At 48.7% G+C, this 21899-nt stretch overlaps 3 protein-coding genes across 9 annotated transcripts in view; 1 reads left to right on the top strand and 2 right to left on the bottom strand.

The window, feature by feature from the left end:
• Window positions 1-1420: 1420 nt before the first annotated feature.
• rab3db (RAB3D, member RAS oncogene family, b) lies at window positions 1421-15766 on the bottom strand. Of its 3 annotated transcripts, none has more exons than XM_070543067.1 (5): window positions 15628-15766; window positions 11466-11702; window positions 6278-6396; window positions 1885-2009; window positions 1421-1802 (listed from the first exon to the last, which is right to left on the bottom strand). In XM_070543067.1, the coding sequence occupies exons 2-5, from the start codon at window positions 11700-11702 to the stop codon at window positions 1618-1620; spliced, it is 666 nt and encodes a 221-aa protein (XP_070399168.1). In that variant the 5' UTR covers window positions 15628-15766; the 3' UTR covers window positions 1421-1617. The 3 variants fall into 3 exon arrangements, with proteins under 3 accessions (XP_070399168.1, XP_070399166.1, XP_070399167.1); XM_070543065.1 differs by having other exon boundaries at window positions 15560-15677; XM_070543066.1 differs by lacking the exon at window positions 15628-15766 and adding an exon at window positions 14355-15169.
• On the bottom strand, window positions 15729-19985 carry tmem205 (transmembrane protein 205). Of its 5 annotated transcripts, none has more exons than XM_070543072.1 (5): window positions 19858-19967; window positions 19507-19589; window positions 18937-19043; window positions 18670-18833; window positions 15729-18583 (listed from the first exon to the last, which is right to left on the bottom strand). In XM_070543072.1, exons 3-5 carry the CDS (start codon window positions 19034-19036, stop codon window positions 18281-18283), a joined length of 567 nt encoding a protein of 188 aa, XP_070399173.1. In that variant the 5' UTR covers window positions 19037-19043; window positions 19507-19589; window positions 19858-19967; the 3' UTR covers window positions 15729-18280. The 5 variants fall into 5 exon arrangements, with proteins under 5 accessions (XP_070399173.1, XP_070399171.1, XP_070399172.1 ...); XM_070543070.1 differs by having other exon boundaries at window positions 19456-19589; XM_070543071.1 differs by having other exon boundaries at window positions 19441-19589.
• Window positions 19986-20064: 79 nt separating this feature from the next.
• elof1 (elongation factor 1) overlaps window positions 20065-21899 on the top strand; it is a 6690-nt gene continuing 4855 nt past the window's right edge. Inside the window, exon 1 of the mRNA XM_070543073.1 lies at window positions 20065-20184. The gene's annotated coding sequence lies outside the window, so the exon portion shown is untranslated. The remainder of the gene's footprint in view (window positions 20185-21899) is intronic.

Consider the following 21899-nt stretch of genomic DNA (forward strand, 5'->3'; position numbering starts at 1 on the left):
AAGCAGCAGATGAGACAGCATGTCTGATAATTTAGTTTTTCATCTGATAATATTAGAACATGTCAGTAATGTCTGAGGGGCTTTTATAAACACTGTATAACTAACACTCCTGGAGAGGGTATGGATTACACAGAGGCTTCTGGGGAGCGCAGTAGCAGAGCGCTTCAGGCACAAATAAGACAGAAAATAGAGAACATGTGCGGACATGAACGATCGTGTGCTAATTATAGTTTTTTGGTTGCGCCACTTTGAGAATGGACCGTGTGCTGGACGCAGCTGCCTGGATCGCTGTGCCGCTCTCTGTGCTCTCTGCTCAGAAGAGTCCATAAATGATGTCATACAGGTAGGAAACTTTTTTCCGGCTCCCCTGGATGTGTAGGATATACAGCTCCCCCATAATCTGATCCCTGCTCCTGGATGAATAGCCGGACATTTTCATCAATACAAGAACCCCCCCCCCACCCCCCCCCCCCACCCCCACCCCGGACGCCCCGGACAGAGTGAAAAGTGGACATGTCCGGGGAAAACAGGACGTATGGTCACCATAGTCCTCATGAAGCGGGAGATTGCAGATACAGTATTTTGCTCGTGCCCTGGGCCCTTTAGAGTTCGTGGGCCCTGGTTAATCCGGCCTCGCTCCAGCCTGCTTGTTGCATCTTTGGATGGGTTTAGTGACTCTTAGAAAAGTAGTTCATACATCTATTGGGTCACTTCTGGAGTCCACCAGACTGGAGACGACTGACGGATCAACATCAGCATATACTGATCATCCGGTCAGTGAAAGGGACAGATGCTGAGCTGGGAGCTAACACCAGGACTACAGCTGACACAGCACAAGGTTCTGGAAAAGTCCAAATGGATGCAACTGCATTTGTCACATAGGAAGTGAATCAGAACAGTGCAGGCCAAGAGCAGTGCCCTGTGGTGTTCCTTATTTTACCATAAATAACCCTGAGCCAGCACACAGACTTTAAACCAAAGGAGCGGATCCAGTCCGTCGTTAATGATGATGCAAAACATAAAAACGTAGGGCGAGCAAGCCAGAGAGAGAGAGAGAACACACACTCACACATCCACCCTTCTTCCTGGCCTTGTTGTAAATCCTAGCTTAGACAGGATGGATGATGCAACACACGTAGAGTCCTTCCTCCACGCTGCTGTTATCAAATGTGAGTAAAACGTCTTATCAGCGCTGAGCAGCAGAGCCCAGCACCCCAGATATGCAACCGCAGGATCAGGTAGTGGTGAGCAGGCAGACCACCAGCTGCACCCTGCCACCCCTGCAGCGCTATCGTGGTTCCTGCTGACCGTTAGGGTTAGGACCATCAGTGATCCGCACGCTGACACCGACGTCCACCTCTTCTCAAAACCAAGGTCAGGAAAAATGTCAAAGGAAACAAAACAGTTGGGCTCAAGAGCGTGGCAGCATGAAGACGTCATGTTTTATTATCGTTGCAGATTAATGACAGAGCGCTCTCACAGCACAGGAACACCCGACACCGGCTGAACTTCTACACCTCAGCCAATGATCAGTCATCAACTAATGCCACAAATAATAGCTTTACCATGCCTGCAGTTACTGGTGTGTGTGTGTGTGCGTGCGTGCGTGTGTGTGTTTTAACAAGCACAGCCCCCGTGGCTCTCCTCAGACGAGTCTTTAAGGCCCTGGTTTCGGTGGTTAGTGATGAGGTTGCCTTCCTCCATGCTCTCGCTCATCTTGTCACAGATGATGTCCACCAGACGCTCAAACACCTGCTTGACGTTGATGCTGTCCTTAGCGCTGGCCTCAAAGAACTGAAACCCTGGGAGCAAAAGCACAGGAGACTCTTGGACTTGGTTCATGCTGGTCCACACACGTTTATGGTGACCAGTAGGTCTCATTACCAAGGCCCTCCGCCAGCTGCTGGCCATGCTCTGTCGGTACGAGGCGGTCATCCTCCAGGTCACACTTATTACCAACCAGAATCACCTGAGCGTTGTCCCACGAGTACGTCTTGATCTGTGTCGCCCTGCAAGATAAAACATGTGGACCAAAATGTACGTTTCTGGATTTTCGTGGGTTTTATTCTTGTTTTTCTCTGGAAGCCGCCATGATTCCACCGTGTAGAAAATACCTCCAGAACTGGAAAGTTGGACATTCATAATTAAACAGACTAAAAAAAAACCAGAATCGGGCTACAGGTGAGAGTACTACAGGTTAGAGTGTTACTGGTGAGAGTACTACAGGTGAGAGTACTACAGGTGAGAGTGTTACAGGTGAGAGTACTACAGGTGAGAGTACTACAGGTGAGAGTGTTACAGGTGAGAGTACTACAGGTGAGAGTGTTACTGGTGAGAGTACTACAGGTGAGAGTACTACAGGTGAGAGTGTTACAGGTGAGAGTACTACAGGTGAGAGTACTACAGGTGAGCGGGCTACAGGTGAGAGTGTTACAGGTGAGAGTGTTACTGGTGAGAGTACTACAGGTGAGAGTGTTACTGGTGAGAGTACTACAGGTGAGAGTACTACAGGTGAGCGGGCTACAGGTGAGAGTGTTACAGGTGAGAGTGTTACTGGTGAGAGTACTACAGGTGAGAGTGTTACTGGTGAGAGTACTACAGGTGAGAGTGTTACTGGTGAGAGTACTACAGGTGAGAGTACTACAGGTGAGCAGGCTACAGGTGAGAGTACTACAGGTGAGAGTACTACAGGTGAGCGGGCTACAGGTGAGAGTACTACAGGTGAGAGTGTTACAGGTGAGAGTACTACAGGTGAGAGTACTACAGGTGAGAGTGTTACAGGTGAGAGTGTTACTGGTGAGAGTACTACAGGTGAGAGTGTTACTGGTGAGAGTACTACAGGTGAGAGTGTTACAGGTGAGAGGGTTACTGGTGAGAGTACTACAGGTGAGAGTGTTACAGGTGAGAGTGTTACAGGTGAGAGTACTACAGGTGAGAGTACTACAGGTGAGAGTGTTACAGGTGAGAGTACTACAGGTGAGAGTGTTACAGGTGAGAGTGTTACAGGTGAGAGTACTACAGGTGAGAGTACTACAGGTGAGAGTGTTACAGGTGAGAGTGTTACAGGTGAGAGTGTTACAGGTGAGAGTACTACAGGTGAGAGTACTACAGGTGAGAGTGTTACAGGTGAGAGTGTTATTGGTGAGAGTACTACAGGTGAGAGTGTTACTGGTGAGAGTGTTACAGGTGAGAGTACTACAGGTGAGAGTGTTACAGGTGAGAGTGTTACAGGTGAGAGTACTACAGGTGAGAGTACTACAGGTGAGAGTGTTACAGGTGAGAGTGTTACAGGTGAGAGTACTACAGGTGAGAGTACTACAGGTGAGAGTGTTACAGGTGAGAGTGTTACAGGTGAGAGTGTTACTGGTGAGAGTACTACAGGTGAGCGGGCTACAGGTGAGAGTACTACAGGTGAGAGTGTTACAGGTTAGACCAGGGGTCGGCAACCCGCGGCTCTGGAGCCGCATGCGGCTCCTTCATCCATCTGATGCGGCTCTCTGTGCTTGTAAAATAATGAATGGATATTTAAATAAAATGCTTTATATTTTACTGCATTAATTTTACATCTGTAAGCTAATTCTAAATGTAAAGATTGTCTGCGTAAACCTGAACAGGTCCAACCCGGTCTTACTGTGAGACCGGGTTGACGCGTCACGCTTGTGCGTAATCATATAGGAGCTTTATGAGCTGAAGAGGATGTGAGATTCTGGGATTCTCCTCAGACGGCTCCTGGATGCGTCGCCACATTGGAGACAGGAACAAGCGCTATTCAGCCAAAGTTTCATCATCAGGGAACATTTTCTAAGTGACAAGTCTCGCTTCAGTCGGAGGAATCCGCATGCGCTCTGGTTCTGCGACGCGCTCCAAGCCCCTCTCCACATCTTCAGCTCGCTGTGGACCTTATGTAGTACACGCTGACAGTGAGCTGCGCTGAGCAGTGTCCAGCTCAGATGTTCAGATGGGAATCTTTTCTTGAGTGATTTAGCTACATCTGCGATTTAAGTGGAATAAAATGTCAGTTCGTCTGCATGCGTTGGGGTAATTCTTTCTATTCTTTCTCCGTCAAAATAAACGGTCAAATACGGGAACTATCCGGTCAACACAAGCCCTGCTTTTGACTGTTCTGTTTTCCTGTGAAAATAGATAAAATTTAACTTGATTAACACCAGAGCCAGGCGCACTGCGCCGTTATCTCCGTCACTGTAAACGAGGGAAAAACAAAATGATCGGATCCTTTTCTGACCTTCCCCACCTACAAAGTTTAATTACAACAATCAAACGTGACAGAGTCTGGATTTGTATACTGAACAGTCTAAACATGTTTTAAAAAGAAACGTATGACAAAAGTGGCGCCTGCTCAGTAAAACCACCAACAGGGTGAAAAATATCTAAATATTGTAGCAGAGACGGACTACAACTTCTGGATCATCTTTATATAAATCGTTTTATTGATTATCTTCTTATGAAAGATAACTTTGACGTACACGAGAGACCGGTACCGGCTGCTGTCTGAGGGTAGGCCCCGCCCACAACGCCGCGGCTGCTGCGGTGTTTTCTTTACTGTGGGAAACGGGTAATAATGGCTCTTTGATGGGAACAGGTTGCCAACCCCTGGGTTAGAGTATTACAGGTGAGAGTGTTACAGGTGACCAACCAAACTCATGTAATATGATACCATCAGCAGAAGTGGGGCCACAAGCTTATCTGTCGACTACACCAGCACCCCCCCAACACACACACACACACTTTACCATTAGGCTATAAAGAAAGAAGTCTCAAAGTCCAGTCTGCATTGGAAACCAATCGTTTTGTAGATCTGAATATTAAAAATGCACAAGTAGATTCTGGCTGCACGCAGAATCAGGCCAGTATTCATGCTCTTTAACTGTATTATTTCCTGCTATTTCAGCCGTTAACTTTATTTTCTCTCTAAGTGTTTTTCTCCCCAGAAGAAGCTACAACGATGTTCTGCTGAGCTGTGGTGGCCTCATGGAGGGGGCCATCGACTAGCACACTGCTGCTAACCACTAAAACATTCTCCCTCTCCTGATAATAACTTTTTACTTTCCTTGACGTTGGACGTGCTACTACTAGTTTACCTGTTTAATTATAGATCCACTAGGATAAATACAATAAAGTTTATCTCTCACCAAATAGAATATTTACTAAGACATCACAATATAACTGTAGACACATTACTTGGTGTGTGTGTGTGTGTGTGTGCTTGTGTGTGTGCATGTGTGTGTGTGTGTGTGTGTGTGTGTGCACATGTGTGTGTGCACGTGTGTGTGTGTGTGTGTGCATGTGTGCTTGTGTGTGTGCACGTGTGTGTGTGTGTGTGTGTGTGCATGTGTGCTTGTGTGTGTGCATGTGTGTGTGTGTGTGTGCACATGTGTGTGTGCACGTGTGTGTGTGTGTGTGCTTGTGTGTGTGTGTGTGCATGTGTGCTTGTGTGTGTGCACGTGTGTGTGTGTGTGTGTGCATGTGTGCTTGTGTGTGTGCACGTGTGTGTGTGTGTGTGTGTGTGCATGTGTGCTTGTGTGTGTGCGTGTGTGTGTGTGTGTGCACGTGTGTGTGTGTGTGTGTGTGTGTGTGTGTGTGTGTGTGTGTGTGTGTGTGTGTGTGTGTGTGTGTGTGTGTGTGTGTGTGTGTGTGTGTGTGTGTGTGTGTGCTTGTGTGTGTGTGCGTGCGTGTGTGCTTGTGTGTGTGTGCGTGCGTGTGTGCTTGTGTGTGTGTGTGTGTGTGTGTGTGTGTGTGTGTGTGTGTGTGTGTGTGTGTGTGTGTGTGTGTGTGTGTGTGTGTGTGTGTGTGTGTGTGTGTGTGCTCTGTCTTCTCCATCCCCAGTGAGTCGTGGAGGATGGCTGCTTATACTGAGCCAGGATTCTCTGGAGGTTTCTTCCTGTTAAAAGGGAGTTTTCCTCTCCACTGTCGCTGCATGCTTGCTTAGTATGAGGATTGCTGTATAGTCACTAACACTAGTCAGTGACTTGATGCAATTTGCTGGGTTCCTTATATAGGAAACATTATTTCTGATTGGCTTAATGAACAGACCTGGACTGGAATGTTTATTATGTGAAGTGCCTTGAGACGACGCTTGTCGTGATTTGGCGCTTTATAAATAAACTTGAATTGAATGTGAACCACTTTGGTGGCAGATTTGTTAAATTTTAGTCACTGGGAGAATTAAAAATGTTTATAAAGGACAGGACTTGGCAGGAAAGAGGAAAAACCCATTTCCAGCATTTTTTAGCAAACAAGATGGTTTTAAAGCACTCACCAGTCCTGCACAGCACTGAAGGAGTCCTGGTTAGTGATGTCATACATGAGCAGAAAGCCCATGGCTCCACGGTAGTAGGCTGTGGTAATCGTACGATAGCGCTCTTGTCCCGCTGTGTCCTGTAATAAAGTAGAAACTCATACTGTAATAAATACACATCTATATCAACGCATGAAAGCCTAAAAACAAGTGAAGCATCATCCGTTACTATGGCAGCTGTAAGCCACAAGGGGGCAGTGTTGCCTAGACCTGAGTGTAAGCCTTGTGATGCAGCTTTTCCCTGCACAGGTGGAACCAACAGCTGGGCATTAGAACTAAAACGATGCAAACATCACCACATCTGGCAGAATAAAAACACTTGTAGGGCTTCAGGTGGACGTTCACATTTCACATCAGAAATGTTCGGATTCAGCTGCCAAAAATTTTAGATGCAAACTTATAAAATATAAGTTCAGGTCCTCCACCACCTCCCTTACCCATGGTGTCCCACAAGGTTCTGTGCTGGGGCCTCTGCTCTTCCTCCTCTATCTGGGATTTATGAAAGAAAACTTAGCGGAAAAATGTGGCAACTTTAAGTTGACTAAGGACCTGGCTTACACACATGCTGGACATGGAGAGCACCTGCAGTGCTGCTGCTGAGAAGATACCATTATGAAATCCTGCAGCATTAACACTTGTACTGCTTTGTGTTCACGCAGAACCAGATCCCCCACACGCACGCACGCGCGCACGCACACACACACACACACACACACACAGCCTGAAGAGCAGAATATCAGCAGGGGGACAGATTGAGACAGAACATCATGTGTGTGTGACAGTGTGTGTCCTGTCACTGTGACCTGATCATGCGCCCTGGCTACTTGTACAGGGGAGATCCTGTTTGGGTGACTGGTTAGCGTGTGTGACTTTCATCCGGGAGTCTGGGGATCGAATCCTGATTGGACCATTTTGTTTTACATCCGCCACAGATCTCTCTGAAGAAGTCAGCATTGACGGCTTCAGCAACGCTGTGCCACTCCGTGGATTTTCTCTTATTTGTTTTGCAAAAGCACTTCCTTTCATTTCTCCTCCTCACCCACAGGTACCTCATCTTCTGCTTGTGAAATAGCGCTTCCTTGATCTACGGTCACCATGTCATTGGTGGAGCGCTGCAACAGTCGGCTTATGTATATGCATGAGGTCCACAAGGCACTTTGCATTGACTATTTATAGCAGTAAGTGGGCGTGGTGAGGGCGGGATGTGACCAGAATGCAGCTGAGAACCATTCTCGTTAGTCTCTGATTTATGGAGCGGAGACTGCGTGCAGCTGTGCGTCCTCCATGTTTGATAGATCATGTAGCGACATGAATGGCCTCATTTGTGACCCAAAGGTCACACTTCCCCAGCTAGGTCGAGCTGGGTCGAGCTGTACATTGTCCACAGATTATCCATCACAGGAGACGTAAAGTCTGCAAAAGCATCTTTAATCTGACTGCCTTTTATCTGTCTGCTGTTCCATCCCAAGATGAAGGACACTTCAAGATTTAAAATAATCATTTTTAATAAACTCTTCACTGTTTATTACAAGGTTCATAAATAATCATCATGGTTCATTATAAATGTATTTAATTACTGAAATGAATTATTTTTCTTTGGTTAATAATTATTATTATTTATGATAATCAGTAATGTTTGATCAGTAACCAGAAGGTCATGTTCACGTGTACACACCATGCAGAGGACTGAATCAGGGGAACTTGCTCTCACACGTCTTTGCTCCATAACAACAAGCCTTCTGTCTCTGAGAGGGCGTGTCCTGAGGTTTTAATAAAACCAAAAACTCCTCAGCTCAAGTCCAGTTCTTGAACCAACCAGATACGCTCCCTGGCGACGAGAGTCCCAGTGGATAAGGGTCGGCCGCCCCGAAGCCTCCACCTAAGCTGTTCTGTCACGCTGATAGAATCGCTCCGAATAAACGCCACCTGCACCAGCTGACCAAAACTCCTTCAGAGTTATTGATGTTTGAGACGCTACTAGTTTCATCAGTCGTCGTGACCCGGAGACATCTCAGGACCGATCTGGTCGCACCAAGGTCCTTCTACCAACCTCGTGCTCGGGGGTTCTCGGATCCAACAGGGGGTCTCGTGACTGGGTGAGGCAGACACTTCCGACAGATGGCGTCTGTGTGCTGTTCTCTCTAAGAAACCATAAGTTAGCTGCAAAGCAACTTTCCACCCAGAACGCGTTTCTCCCTCCGAAAGAAACCTTCTGAGATTCATCCACACATCCAAACACACGCATTCCACTTTAGTTTCCCCCCAGACACGGGGTTGCTTTTAATACCAAGTTTTAATATCAAAGCTGTTATAAATAGTTAGTAATAAATTCTTAACTTTTTAAACCTGACTCTTCTTTGAAATGAAACACAGAACGGTGTATATTTGGTTATTGAACAAGCAAAGACTCCACTAAGTCTTCTGGTTTAATTAATAAACTTTTGCTATGAATTAAATTTCTTAAATTAAATATTAATGTTTGGATTAAACATAGACCAAGCCGGTTGGTGTATGAACTTCTATCGATTGTATAAATATCCTGGATATTTAGACATGGTATAAGTTCATATGCTAATTTGTTGATCTTTCTCAGGATCTAACAAAGCTGATAGCAAACAGCGTTACATCTAGTATGTAGATTGTCTACGCTACAATCACACACCTGCTTGGCGTAAGTACTTTTTTCTGCTGAGCTTAAGTACGGTTTTAGTAAGGATTCTACGTCATGTTGGATAAATGAGACCCCTGGTCTATAGGGCCTTACATGGACAAGCACCATCTTACATTGGTGATCTTCTTAGTCCCTAACCCCCAGCAGGTCCCTGAGGTCCAGTGACCAAAGCCTACTGGTTGTGCAGCACCAGGCTAAAGGTCAAAGGTGACAGATCATCTGCTGCTGTGGCCCCCAGACTCTGGACCTCTCTCCCCCTGAGCCTGAGATCAGTGGACTCAGTGGTCTCCTTTAAACTCACCTGTTCAGGTTTGGTGGGACCTTCATCCCCTCCCTCTCCTGGTTCTGCTCTTATTCCGCCTTTCCCGGGATCTACTGACTTCCTGCTGTCCTATTCATTTTCCTTTTCCTTACATTTTTAATCAGTTCCTTTATTTTTCCAGTTGTTCTTGTTTATGATGAAACTGTTGTTCCTGTGCAGCGTTATATAAAAGATCGTTTTCTGTCTTCCATCGGTGAGGAGGGCGATGTCGTCAGACGTAGACGGAGCTCGTCAGCGACGAAGATAAAACACGAGTTTGTCCTGAAAGGAACCAAACAACGGAACAACACACTCTGTGCTGCTGACTGCCTTTCTTTCATCGAGTCAGAAGGAACGTGTGCAGTCGCAGGTCGCCCCCCCGCCCTGTGTGTGTGTTTGGCTGATGTTTTCCCAAATTTGAAGAGGAGGAGGGGTGGCGTTGTCCTGGTAACCAGAGGGTCATGTTCCATTACAGTCAGCTGCAGTAAAGCGTAGACTCACACCAAACGTCATCGCGTCGTTCTCAGACAGCGTTTAGTTTCATCTACAATGAAACACAAATCTTTTAGCGGCCATCTTTGTGTCAGCCATGATGCCCCCCCCCCCCCCCAGAATGCGGGTTAGGGCCACACAAACCCGTCCTGCGTGTAAAGCAGGCTTCTGCTCCCTCACCTGTTCTGTAACCAAGCATCACTCTGCTCCTGGGAAACATGCATGGATGTGTACAAAGGGTGTGTGTGTGTTTGCTCTGACCCATTACCTCTGACTAGATGGAAATGGTGTGTGTGCACAGAGGTGAGCTCCAGGTCCATGTGACGTCATCAGCTCCACTCCCATGAGGCACGGCGTAAGCTAGCAGCTGGATGGGAACGCTCATCCCTCTGCGGATCAGACGGTGGCTTCCAGGACGTTACCGTTCTGCGTGTTTACCCGAGTTAAACATGAACCAGACCCGCTGCTGCCACGCCCAGAAACACACGGCGCCGCCGCCGCTGCAGCTGGAGGGGACTTGGTCTGCTTCCTGAGGGGAGGAAGCTCCACTTTCCTGTGTGAGTCAGCCACGTCCACGTTTACGGACAGGAACACACCAACGTTCTCCCTCCAAGCATGAATTACCAGAGTCATCATCACACACCTGTCACACCTGTCCTCTCAGCTGTTAGAGTACGTCACACACCTCTGGCTAAGCATGCCATTTATGGGCGTGTGTGTGTGTGTGTGGCACAGCGGCTCACACGGTTATCTTAAATGAATCATCTGTTTCCTGTGGAACGGAGGCAGCTTAGAAACAAGATCTGACTGCGTTTAGCTTCAAACAGCAAAGTTACAAGGACCCAGAATCACAGCTGGTCCGTGGGAGACCTAGAGCGGCTTCACAGATTCAGCTAAAACTTTTGCTAGCTGGAAAACAGAAGGAGCCTTTCAAAATAAAAGCAGGGTGAAGAGATCCCCTAGCTCAGGGGTGCCCAATCCTGGTCCTCGAGGGCCGGTGTCCAGCATGGTTTAGTTTTAATTCAGCTTCAACACACCTGATTTCCATCAGCAGGTGATTAACAGGCTTCTGCAGAGCCTGATGAGCTGCTGCACAGGTGACCCAACCAGTTAATCAAGTGTGTTGGAGCAGAAAAACCACAAAACCTGCTGGATACCGGCCCTCCAGGACTAGGATAGGGCACCCCTGCCCTAGCTGATTTGACAAAGTGCCTCAGCTGTTCCCTACTGGAACGTCGTACGGATGGACGAGCCACACAGCTGTTTCCTGTCCACAGGGCATCATGTGGTTTAAACTAGGCAGCAAATACTTGAATGTTTCAGTGGATGTGGCTAAAAAGCGCCAGGCTTCAGGTGGACGACGAGGCTTCGTGGGTGTGCAGAAAGCCAAGGCCGTTGTCCCAAATCTAACTGAGCCTGGAGAGCCTCACGCCCCGCCCAGCAGCTGGGCAGGAAGCTGCTTACAGACCAGGAAGTGTCGGAAACACGAGGAAGTCAAACTCTCTGCACTGGCAAAGCAAGACCAACTTGCTGGAAGCTGAATCAGACAGGCAGGCAGGCAGACAGACAGGTGTCTGTAGGCTACTAAAATCGGTCTTCAGCAGCTGAACACATGCCCGGGAGCTAACTAGCGTTTAGCTAACACGCTGAACCCACCCGTCCCAGCTACAGCTGGAGCTCCTCACCCAGATCTGCAGCTTGATCCTCTTGTCGTTGCGGAAGACCGTTTTGACCTTGAAGTCGATGCCCACGGTGCTGATGAAGGTGGAGTTGAAGGAGTCGTCTGCGTAGCGGAACAGAAAGGAGGTTTTCCCCACGCTGCTGTTGCCGATGATCAGCAGCTTGAACATGTAGTCGAAGTTCTGGTCTGCCGCGTCCTTCTGGGAGGGCTGCTGCTGGAGCCGGGAGTCACCGGAGGCCATCTGGAGAGCAGAGATCAAATTCAGCCTCCCAAAACATCCTGATGGAGCCTCCTGAGCAGCGATGGGGCTACAGGTGGCATCCATCAGCATCAGCTAGAGGAGCCAGGTGCTCTCTGGATCAGAGTCATGTGACCTCTGGAGTAACAGCCACAGCGTGTAGAGTGATGTTCCACCATGATCACCACAGGAAACGATCATAACAAGCTGTCGGGGTCTCTATAAACCGGAGTGAACTGGTCCCACAGCATCTTCTCTAACCTCAGCAGCACGTCTGACTCTCAAAGCCCCCAACTTTGCAACAACTACCGTCGTCCTCCCACTTCCAGGAGGAGTGACCCTAACCCTACCCATCTCTCTGGTCTTCGGTCGGCCTCCAGCACCCGTCCCCACTAGGACTCCTACCTCATCCTGGCTTCCCTTCGGAGAACCACCTTCCTCATCATGTTTAAAGCCCTCGTAACGTGCCGCCATCTTTTAGATCTGATCTTGTTCACAACGCCTCGACTGTCCACTCACCCGGCTCCTCTGCTGCTCCCCCCGCTCGCCTCGTCGCCATGGGGAGTCGAGCATTCAGCCGCTCTGCTCCCCTCCTCTGGAATCCCTCCCCGCTCGTTCTCTAAATCACGACTCACCTGTTCAGACAACCCTTCACCACCTAGTTTTAATTTCACTGTTTTAAAGCTGCAACAGAAAACGTGGACAACAGCTGAGCTGAAAACATTCAGGGGGAGCCCACGTCCCACAGAACCAGGCAGGGGGACAACGTGAAACCACGGCCTGTGTGAAGCAGCTCCATGACCTTAGTTAAGATGAAACAGGTGAGACAGCAGACATAGCTGGTCCATCAGCGTCCTGGAGACAGGTGTGGGGTTACCTGCCCTTTAACCTTTCTGCAGGTAGTCGTCCAAACGGTGGAAGGAAGCGAGCAGCTGCACAGCTGTGGGTGGAGAACAGAGAGCCGGCTGCATCCGCCCCTTCAAGCACAAGGTGGATGTGCAGCCGTGTCTAAGGAGACCCGTCTCCGTGGAGACCAGAGCAGGACTCAGCTGCATCCATTAGTGGTCAGCACAGGCGTGTGTTTACCTCTAACTGGAGGAACGGAGGTCTTCAGAGGTCTGAAGTAACAGCAGCGAAGGCCGGGGGAGGAAAACCTTCATTCCCACATCCAGGTACGAGAGCGCTGCCGTTCCTCACTGGTTTAGTGATTCGTGCTGTGACGTCACAAACAGAACCAGGAGCAACCAAACACGGCGCTCTCGTTCATGGGTGATGGCAGAACGAAGCCAGAGGCTCGGGATGTTCTAGATAAACGGACCAGCACCTTCGATGGATCAGGACTGAGACCGAGGTCCTGGATCGGCAGCCGCCAGCCGTAGAGCTCCAAGGTCCACACTGTGGTTCGGCTTTGTGGTCAGGACGCAGACCCAGAAGGGTCAGGGTTCATGGATCTGTGAACCCTGACCCTTCTGTCTACTTCTCATTACAACCGATCGCTTACGGGATTTCTAAGCAGTAATCTGACCGTTTGAGTCCACGTGTGGTCCTGACCCATCGGGAGTCCTCCATCATGCTGCTGGAACAAACACGCTAACCCACGCTAGCTACCGCAACACCACCACACCGGTGGGAGACGGCCGCCCGTCTTCAGGGTGATGAACGGGTTAGGCCTGGTGCTCAGCATCTTTCACGTGTCGCTGTTAGAGGAAGCCAGGTCCATCTGCTTCATCCCCCCCGCTACATCACCCCGCTTCTCCTCCAGCTTCACTGGCTGCCAGTCAACTTCAGGGTTCATTTCCAGATCCTGGTTCTGGTCTATAGGGCCTTACATGGACAAGCACCATCTTACATTGGTGATCTTCTTAGTCCCTACACCCCCAGCAGGTCCCTGAGGTCCAGTGATCAAAGCCTACTGGTTGTGCAGCACCAGGCTAAAGGTCAAAGGTGACAGATCATCTGCTGCTGTGGCCCCCAGACTCTGGAGCTCTCTCCCCCTGAGCCTGAGATCAGTGGACTCAGTGGTCTCCTTTAAAAAGCAGCTGAAGACTCACTTGTTCAAGCTGGCTTTTGTATGACCTTCTTCACCTCTCTCTCTTTATTCTGCTCTCCCCACCTATTCCACCTTCCTCAGGATCCACTGGTTTCCCTCTTTCCTGTTCACTCTCTCTCTTTCTTAACAATTTTTAATCACAATTGTCTATTTTTGCTCATTTAAAAAATATTTTTAAACATTTTCTAAATTCTTTTTGATATTTTTTTATTTTTGTGAAGCGCCTCGTGGTTTTTATCTTGAGGCGCTTCAGAAATGATATTTTCTTCTTCTTCAGCACAAGCACGTCCCTCCGGCCCGAGGCCAATGACCCGTCACAGGTCCAGACCAGACAGCTCAGGTACTGACTCGGTCCAGCTTCATCGGCTCACAACCAGCCACACCTGGTTGTCTCAGGTGCAGAGGAAACCATGGCAACGGCAGCATCAGTGTCAAACACACCTGCTGACACCTGTCCGAGCCCAGCGTTACCGAGCATAAACACACCTGTGCTGCTGGCTCGTCCAACCGGAAATGACTTGTTCACGTCAGTTCTCCAGTCCGGAGCACCGAGGCTGATGTTTCACCGACTTTGGTACACACACACACACACACACAAAACTTACCTTCTCTGGGTTCCGGTCCGGCGGTACGGTACCGGGAAAGCCGCCTGAACCAGGATGTGTCCGGACCGGAGCCGCCACGCGCTCGGTCCCAGCAGGCTGTTCTGGTCCCGGTTCGTTCACCGCAGCTGGAGTCCCGCTGTGGCGGGGCTTCGGCTCACAGCGGGAAGGATGGGAGGTGGCGGCCGTGATGACGTCACGGAGCGGAGTACAGCAGACCAGCGCACACGCACACCCCTAAAGTCTCCGCCCTGCACGCGCGTGCGTGTTTTTTAGGTTTTGTATTATTTAAAACATCAAACCTCCAGATTCAAACTCAGCATTCAGACACAAGATTTACCTGAGTTAGATTATTATGGGATGTTAAACATGTTGCACCTGCAGGACTGAAGCTGGTTTATCAGGCGGACCTTCACTCTGGTGGTGAAAAAGCATCATCATCATCATCACTTCTGGTGCACCAGGGTCAGGAGCAGACATGTCTTCGTATTCTCTTTGGGAATAATCGCCATGCGGAGGTTTACTGAGAAGTTTAGTGGACAGGCGAGTAAACCACCTTCTGACTAGCCGTTAGCTCATCAGTCCTGGAGCACATGCTGCAGGAGTGAATCCCTTTGAGCGTGCTGAAGGTTGTTATCTGGTCTCCTGACACCCAAAGCCCATTAAAGTCCACTTAAACCCAAAGCAGACATCAGACGGAGTTCATCAGCAGATGCTGCCGCTCAGCATCACTAATCATTAATATTCCTGAGCAGCATAATAATGACTTCATCAGCATCACTAATCATTAATATTCCTGAGCAGCATAATAATGACTTCATCAGCATCACTAATCATTAATATTCCTGAGCAGCATAATAATGACTTCACCAGCATCACTAATCATTAATATTCCTGAGCAGCATAATAATGACTTCACCAGCATCACTAATCATTAATATTCCTGAGCAGCATAATAATGACTTCACCAGCATCACTAATCATTAATATTCCTGAGCAGCATAATAATGACTTCATCAGCATCACTAATCATTAATATTCCTGAGCAGCATAATAATGACTTCATCAGCATCACAAAAGCAGCGCTCTGAGTAAACACGCGTCTACTTCCTGTTGCAACAGGAAACCCAACGAAGGCTTCACTTCTAACGCTTCAGTCGCGTCCTCATGTGTTTAGATGGACTTGTTTGGTTAGAGCTGAAACTCACCAACCACACCTGCATCATCATCATCATCATCATCCACTCACTCGCGTTTCCCTCTGAAACAAACGCACCAGTGATGGAGGTGGCGGTCCTGCTGCTCCACAGGGACCAGAAAGCCTGCTCTGGTTCCGTTAAAGGTGCATCTTGTGTTCATCAGTAAATCACTGAAACGTTGGGTTGATCCATGTTTATTCTGCAGCGTCACAAACATCTGGAACTTCTCTGGTACAAAACCAATCAGAGCTACAGCGAACGGCCCGCCCCCTGCTGGAGGTACGGAGGCACTGCAACCTGGACATTGTCCATGACGTGTGAACATCCGGGTACCACTCACAAGATCAGCGGTTGTGTTTGGGGCAGTGGCGTCCAACAGCTCCTCCAAGGCCAGCTGCCTGCTGTTTTACAGGAAACTCTCATTGTAAGCTCACACGGCGCTTCACAACAACAATAAACAATAAAGATGATTTTAAAAGGGAAAGAGACGAATCAGAAGAAACAGGTATCAGTGAAGATTCTCTGCTCCGACACACCTGCTCTTAACCAGCAGGTGAACAAAGCTCCTGCAGCCAGTCTACAGAACGAGCCAGGGTTGGAACGGGAACACCACCCTCCCCTCGGGTATCTTCCCTGAGACCCACGCTACCCGAGGAAACGAGATACTGCTGAACACCGGGGGAGCCCAATCCTGTCCTGGAGGTCCGGTATCCAGCAGGTTTTAGCTTTACCTCTGCTGCAACACACCTGGTTCCAGCCAGGAGGTGATTAACAGGCTTCAACAGAGCCTGATGAGCTGCTGAGCAGCTGATTGAACCTCTGCATCAAGTGTGTTGGAGCAGAGAAACCACTAAAACATCTTTTGTTGTCCGTGACTTCGGACGGTGATTTTCTTTGTGGGACTCTAGTAGTATGTCCTAAAGCTGAAGCAGTAGCAGCCGGCTGTTTCTCCTCTGATGTTACAGAGTGGAGGGCCTCCCACACCTGTAACACACCTGTATCACACCTGTAACACACCTGTAACACACCTGTAACACACCTGTAACACGTTAAAACCATCGACATGTATATGTTATGTAAAACACGGTTAAGAGGCAGCTTTACAGGCTGAACAGGTGACTACCATTGGATCAGGTGTGTTGGAGCAGAGAAACCACTAAAACATGCTACACAGCGGATTCCCAGGCCCATGGGCCTGTTGCAGATCAACTATAGCCTCCTGCATTGGTACCGGCCCATGGACGAGTTGAGGACTTGTGGCTCTGACGGGGAACGTAAGCCGTTCCACTCTCACGGTCAATCGGTGAATCTGTGATCGTTGGCAGGGTCTGTTTGAGGGAGTGCAGACTCATCCAGGATTTATGTCACAGGCTTGATGAATCCGTGTCTGGTCATCCTGGCCAGGTGTTTGGGTAACCAACTAGCCTGGGCGCTCAGCTCAGGGGGTAGAGCGGGTTGTAGGGTCGATCCCGGCACCCCCCAGAGAATGCTGCCGTTGTGTCCTTGGGCAAGACACTTCATTGTCCCTGCCTGCTGCTGATGGTGGTCAAAGGGACCAGCAGCCTTGCCTCTGTCAGCTTGCCCCAGGGCCGCTGTGGCTACATTGTAGTTCATCACCACCAGCGTTTGAATGGCTGAGTGTCCTGTAAAGCACCTTGGGGGGTTCTAGGACTCTTGAGCCTGATTTATACTTCTCTGTCGGCATCGGTGAGGAGGCACGAAACGCCATCATGTGACGATGCAAGGGCGTTCCGACGGGCTCACACAGGGTGACGCAGACCGCAAGCTTGTGATTGGTCAGGACGCCGCTCCCTGTATTTGTCACCAGCACCGCTGTAGCGCCGGTAAAAAATAAACGGATATTATCGGCAGAGCCAGAAGATTGAAGAAGCATCGCGGAGAAAGTCTGAAAATATGAATGTTTTCACCGTGACTGAAGGAGTACACAACACGGAGCAGGCGTGGACGGGAACGACGGAGTACACAACACGGAGCAGGCGTGGATGGGAACGACGGAGTACACAACACGGAGCAGGCGTGGACGGGAACGACGGAGTACACAACACGGAGCAGGCGTGGATGGGAACGACGGGAACCGAGGGTTTGGAGGTGGCGACCGCATGAAGAGGTGGCGGAGTCGGTGGTAAAAACACGAGTAAGTACACCATCGGGGCGAATGCATCAGTGCGATGGTGGCAGCGCACCACGCAGCAGCGCTACGCCCTCTGTTGGCCGGTTGGGGAACTGTTCAGCAACACTCTGCTGTCTGAACAGAAGTTCGCACGAGGAAACTTCTCTCTGTGGTGGAGCTCAGAGACATCTAAACCAGGCTTTAGAGGGCGCTACATCACATACACGCCATTGTACTTCATCAGGCCCCGGCACGGACACCGCTGGTGGAGGTTTGATCACCGACGACGTTTGTGCACCAAAGTGGTTCTGGTGCTTAAAAAACCAAAAGAACACATTTAAACCCATCTGGTTGTTTACCGTCAGAGCCGACCCAGAGCTGCTTCTGTAGACCCAGTTCAGTCTTTCAGCGATGGAAACCTCTGGACCTGACGCTGAACATGCTCTAGTTCACCCCCCCACCCCATGTAATCAAACTGCATTGGTCCACTGTCTCTCTCCTCCCAAACACACCAGAGACATCTGTGGTCCTCAGACAGACGTCGTCTCTCAGAAGGCTCACCCGGTGGAGGTCTGAGGACCTGAAACAGCTGATCTTCTCTAGATGGTGGATAAATTCAGCGCGGTGTAAATCAGATTGGTCGTGGTACAGATGAATCCTATCAGGTTGCAGACGGTGGACAGAGCGTGGTACCGGCCGAACGTGCTCCTATAGCCTCTGTACTTCGGGTCCTGCTCTCTTAGCTTAGCGTAGCCATCCTTTTGACTACTCAGGCCAACCTGGTTCCCCAAGCCATGCTCTTCCTCCACCTGCCTCATCTGGAACATCACCTCAGTAGCTGCTGGTCCAAACCACCGCCCATTCAGGCCCGCCGTGATCAGCGCCACAAAGAACATAAGCATCTGTAAGCAGAAGGAAGACAGACAGGACTTAGACCGAACCGGGCCACACTGGCAGGGTTCCTACTCTACAGAAGACGAGAGCTGACCTGAACACTGTCGTGCCAGTCCAGCAGTTCTCTGGGGTGGTACACGGCGAACACTGCCAGGCTGACCAGGTTCCCTCCCAGCAGGCAGTAGAAGTAGACAGGAAACAGCTTACTCTGTACCAGGCCAAAGGTGTGCCTTGTGACCTGCTGCACTAGAGCGAAACCTGCAGGTGCCAGAATCAGACTCGTGTTGCAGCAGCAGGGGTGGGGCCATACCACCCACCCCTGCTGCTGCACAAGGGTGGCGGCCATGTTGGCCTCTCTTACCTCCGATAAAGGACACCCACACTTGCATTCCCCACGTGAAAGACAGCATCAGAAGGTGTAACACTTTGATCAAGTCTGTTGGCTCACCCTCTGTTGCCATGGCGTTTCTATGGAAATGAAAACAAAACACTGTATGGATACATATGTGCACATGGAACCAGTGTACAGCTCTGTGTTGTAGAATACTAGAAACATCACCTGGAAAACATTTGTTTAAACACCTTTAACACAAGAAAAAAGGTTTTGTTGTCAAAAGAATATCAGTACAGGTGTTGAACAGGTAAAGTCAGGTGCGTGTAGATATTCTGCAGAACAATCTCACTAAGGGGTAGAAAATGGAGTCAGTGGTGGTCGTGTTGCTGTTAGCCAATCAGAGGAGAGCTGTCCAAATCAGCTCTGATGGGGCTCACTTCTAGTACCTGAGACAGGTGCACCGGAGCTTTTATTCCTGTGAGTATTCCTACTAGAGACCGCTGCAGTACTAAAATATGAGTAAAGTAGCACCTGTTAGTTATAGACCTGAAATGTGACGGCAGGACGGAGTCTTGATCAAAGGTATTAAAAGTGGACCTGTATGGTGACGATGAAAACAGGTGGTTGCTCCGGTCAGGTGCTATAATCCTGTCTGTGGCCGCTGCTCAGGTGACAGGTGACTGAAAAATAAAACAGAACTCAGTGTGTGGATGTAAACGAACCGGAGACGAAACAAGTCCACAGCGGGCCAACGTCGGTCCTCCTGCAGCAGACCTGATAACCCTCCTAGCATCAGATAAGAGGGTTAGCTCGCGCCGTTAGAGACTAGCCTAGCTAACCCGAGCATAGCTTCTTACACGTTTGAGCTAGCAAACGGCACAGGCTCCTGATGAAACCACATTAATAACGTTTATCAACACGCCACACCGCCTCTGTTCTACTTCTTACCTCGTTTCAGCCACAGGTATGTGGTTACAGCGACCAACGTTCAAAGGCCACCAGACACTGGGAAGCGGAGCCCCGCCTCCTGAACAAACAACCAATAGTATTCTTTGCTGCATTCACTTATTTGTTAGACGAGTTTTAATTGGCCACTGCTCTTGATGTTTACAGTTATGTACTCAAGCTACGCCTATAAAGGCGGGACTTATGCATTAAGACGTGCCATTGGGTACTTTTGAACCAACCAGGACCCGCTTAAATGATCTCTAACCAATCAGAGGCGTTCTGAGCCGCAGCATCCGGGACCGAGCCGAGCATCCTTTCGTTGAAAAGGTAAAAGTCTTTTTGTTATTCTTAAGGAAAAAAAAGTCAAACGCCGAGCAAATCTAAACGGAGCGTTTGGATTTAACTTGTGAGATAAACGTCCATTAAAAGCCCGTTTTGTCCGAGTTTTACCGCAACGACACCAGTAGCTGTTAGCTGCTAGTGTTAGCTAAAGCTATCATTCTTAGGACAGACATGAGATCTGTGGACAAACATCCGAATGTATCACTTATTTCTCCGTTACCGGGACGTTGTTCTAAGGCTATTTGTCTCACGGTGTGAAATAACACTCACGCACGCACACACACACACACACACACACATACACACACATACACACATACATATAGGGTTGCCAACCGTCCCTTGAAAAACGGAATCGTCCCGTATTTAGAAACACAAGTGCACGTCCCGTATTGAACTCAAAAGGGACGCACTTTGTCCCGTAATATAGTATGGATCAAAATTAGTCTGTAGTCTATTACCGGAATTAACGCTTTGTTTGAAAGCCAGCCCTTCGCCTGCTCTGTGACCAATGAGCTGACCGCATGCTTATACACGAATATGACGATACAGATTACCGCTTATTTCATTGGTCGAGGAACGGTCGCTTGGGGAGAAGATACCGGAAGAAAACAGACGACAGCAAACAGCACGGCCAACCGGGAAACTAACGCCGACACTGCTGTACAAGTCTCGGACGACAGTACCCCTCCGAGAAAGAAGAAAAAAGGCTTCAAAAATACAGGGAGGAATGGGAAAAGGAAAATTCCTGGCTGGAAAAACTGCGCGATAACACCTATAAAGCGCACTGCACCGTGTACCGGCGCAGTTTTTCCAAAGGGCATGGTGGACTCACTGACCTCAAGCAACATGCGTCTAGTAGTAGCCACATGAAAAACATAAAGGACGTGAAATTACGGGGAACCCTCGATCAGTTTGTCGTCCACAAGGCCACGGCAGAAGCAGATATGGTAAGTAAACATTGCTTTTTTAAACCCTCTGGTTAAAGTGAAGGTATTTATATGAAGAAAAAAACCCACTGTGTTGGGGCTTGTTTACTATTATTTTTGTTGTCTGTTTCTGTTTTGTCATTAGTTTTTCTATTTTTTTTTAACTTGGGTGTTTAGTTTCGATGTAGCCTTGTCTTGGTTTATATGTTGTTTGGATGATTTTAAACTAAAAGGATGGATAAATACATAATAAATAAAGTAAACTATTGTATTGTATAAAAGCTATACAATGCAATAAATATACAATAAATGTTTTCCATTTATTTACCACTGTAAGTGTTCTATGTGGTGCTTATAACCCAGGTTTACTTCTTATCTCCATTGGCAGGTTAAACATCTCTATGGATGAGCTTTATGACGAGTGTGTCACTGCAACCAGCCTTCTGGAGCCCCTCACCAAAGGACCTCAGGAGAAGGAAAAGTGGCAGTCCAAGGGAACAGCAGAGAAGTGTATAGAAATTCTTCAGGCAGCTGACCTCTCCAACATCCAGCCTGTTGTATCGTTTGTACTCAGCATCCCATCTTCCACTGGATTGGCAGAGAGGATTTTCTCTCTCATGAAGAATAAGTGGACTGATGTGCGGAACAAATGTTCTACTGAAATAATTAGATGTGAGCTCATTGTCACTCTAAATTGTGACATGTTTTGCTCAGAGTTTTACTCTGCAGTACTGAAAGACAGACAACTCCTAAATGCAGCAAGATCTCAAA

This window comes from Nothobranchius furzeri, chromosome 12, assembly GCF_043380555.1.
Source record: "Nothobranchius furzeri strain GRZ-AD chromosome 12, NfurGRZ-RIMD1, whole genome shotgun sequence".
Taxonomy (NCBI): domain Eukaryota; kingdom Metazoa; phylum Chordata; class Actinopteri; order Cyprinodontiformes; family Nothobranchiidae; genus Nothobranchius; species Nothobranchius furzeri.

What these genes read in the sequence shown, in the direction of transcription:
- tmem205 (XM_070543068.1), bottom strand. Translation starts at nt 19,970, where the DNA reads ATGCAGCAAAGAATACTATTGGTTGTTTGTTCAGGAGGCGGGGCTCCG. An exon ending in GTGGGTGTCCTTTATCGGAG is followed by an intron (nt 18,834 to 18,936) that starts GTAAGAGAGGCC and finishes TGGCACCTGCAG; the next exon opens with GTTTCGCTCTAGTGCAGCAG. An exon ending in ACTGGCACGACAGTGTTCAG is followed by an intron (nt 18,584 to 18,669) that starts GTCAGCTCTCGT and finishes TTCTGCTTACAG; the next exon opens with ATGCTTATGTTCTTTGTGGC.
- rab3db (XM_070543065.1), bottom strand. Translation starts at nt 15,592, where the DNA reads ATGATGATGATGATGATGATGCAGGTGTGGTTG. An exon ending in GGATCAAGCTGCAGATCTGG is followed by an intron (nt 6,397 to 11,465) that starts GTGAGGAGCTCC and finishes ACTTTATTACAG; the next exon opens with GACACAGCGGGACAAGAGCG. An exon ending in TTCAGTGCTGTGCAGGACTG is followed by an intron (nt 2,010 to 6,277) that starts GTGAGTGCTTTA and finishes TTTATCTTGCAG; the next exon opens with GGCGACACAGATCAAGACGT.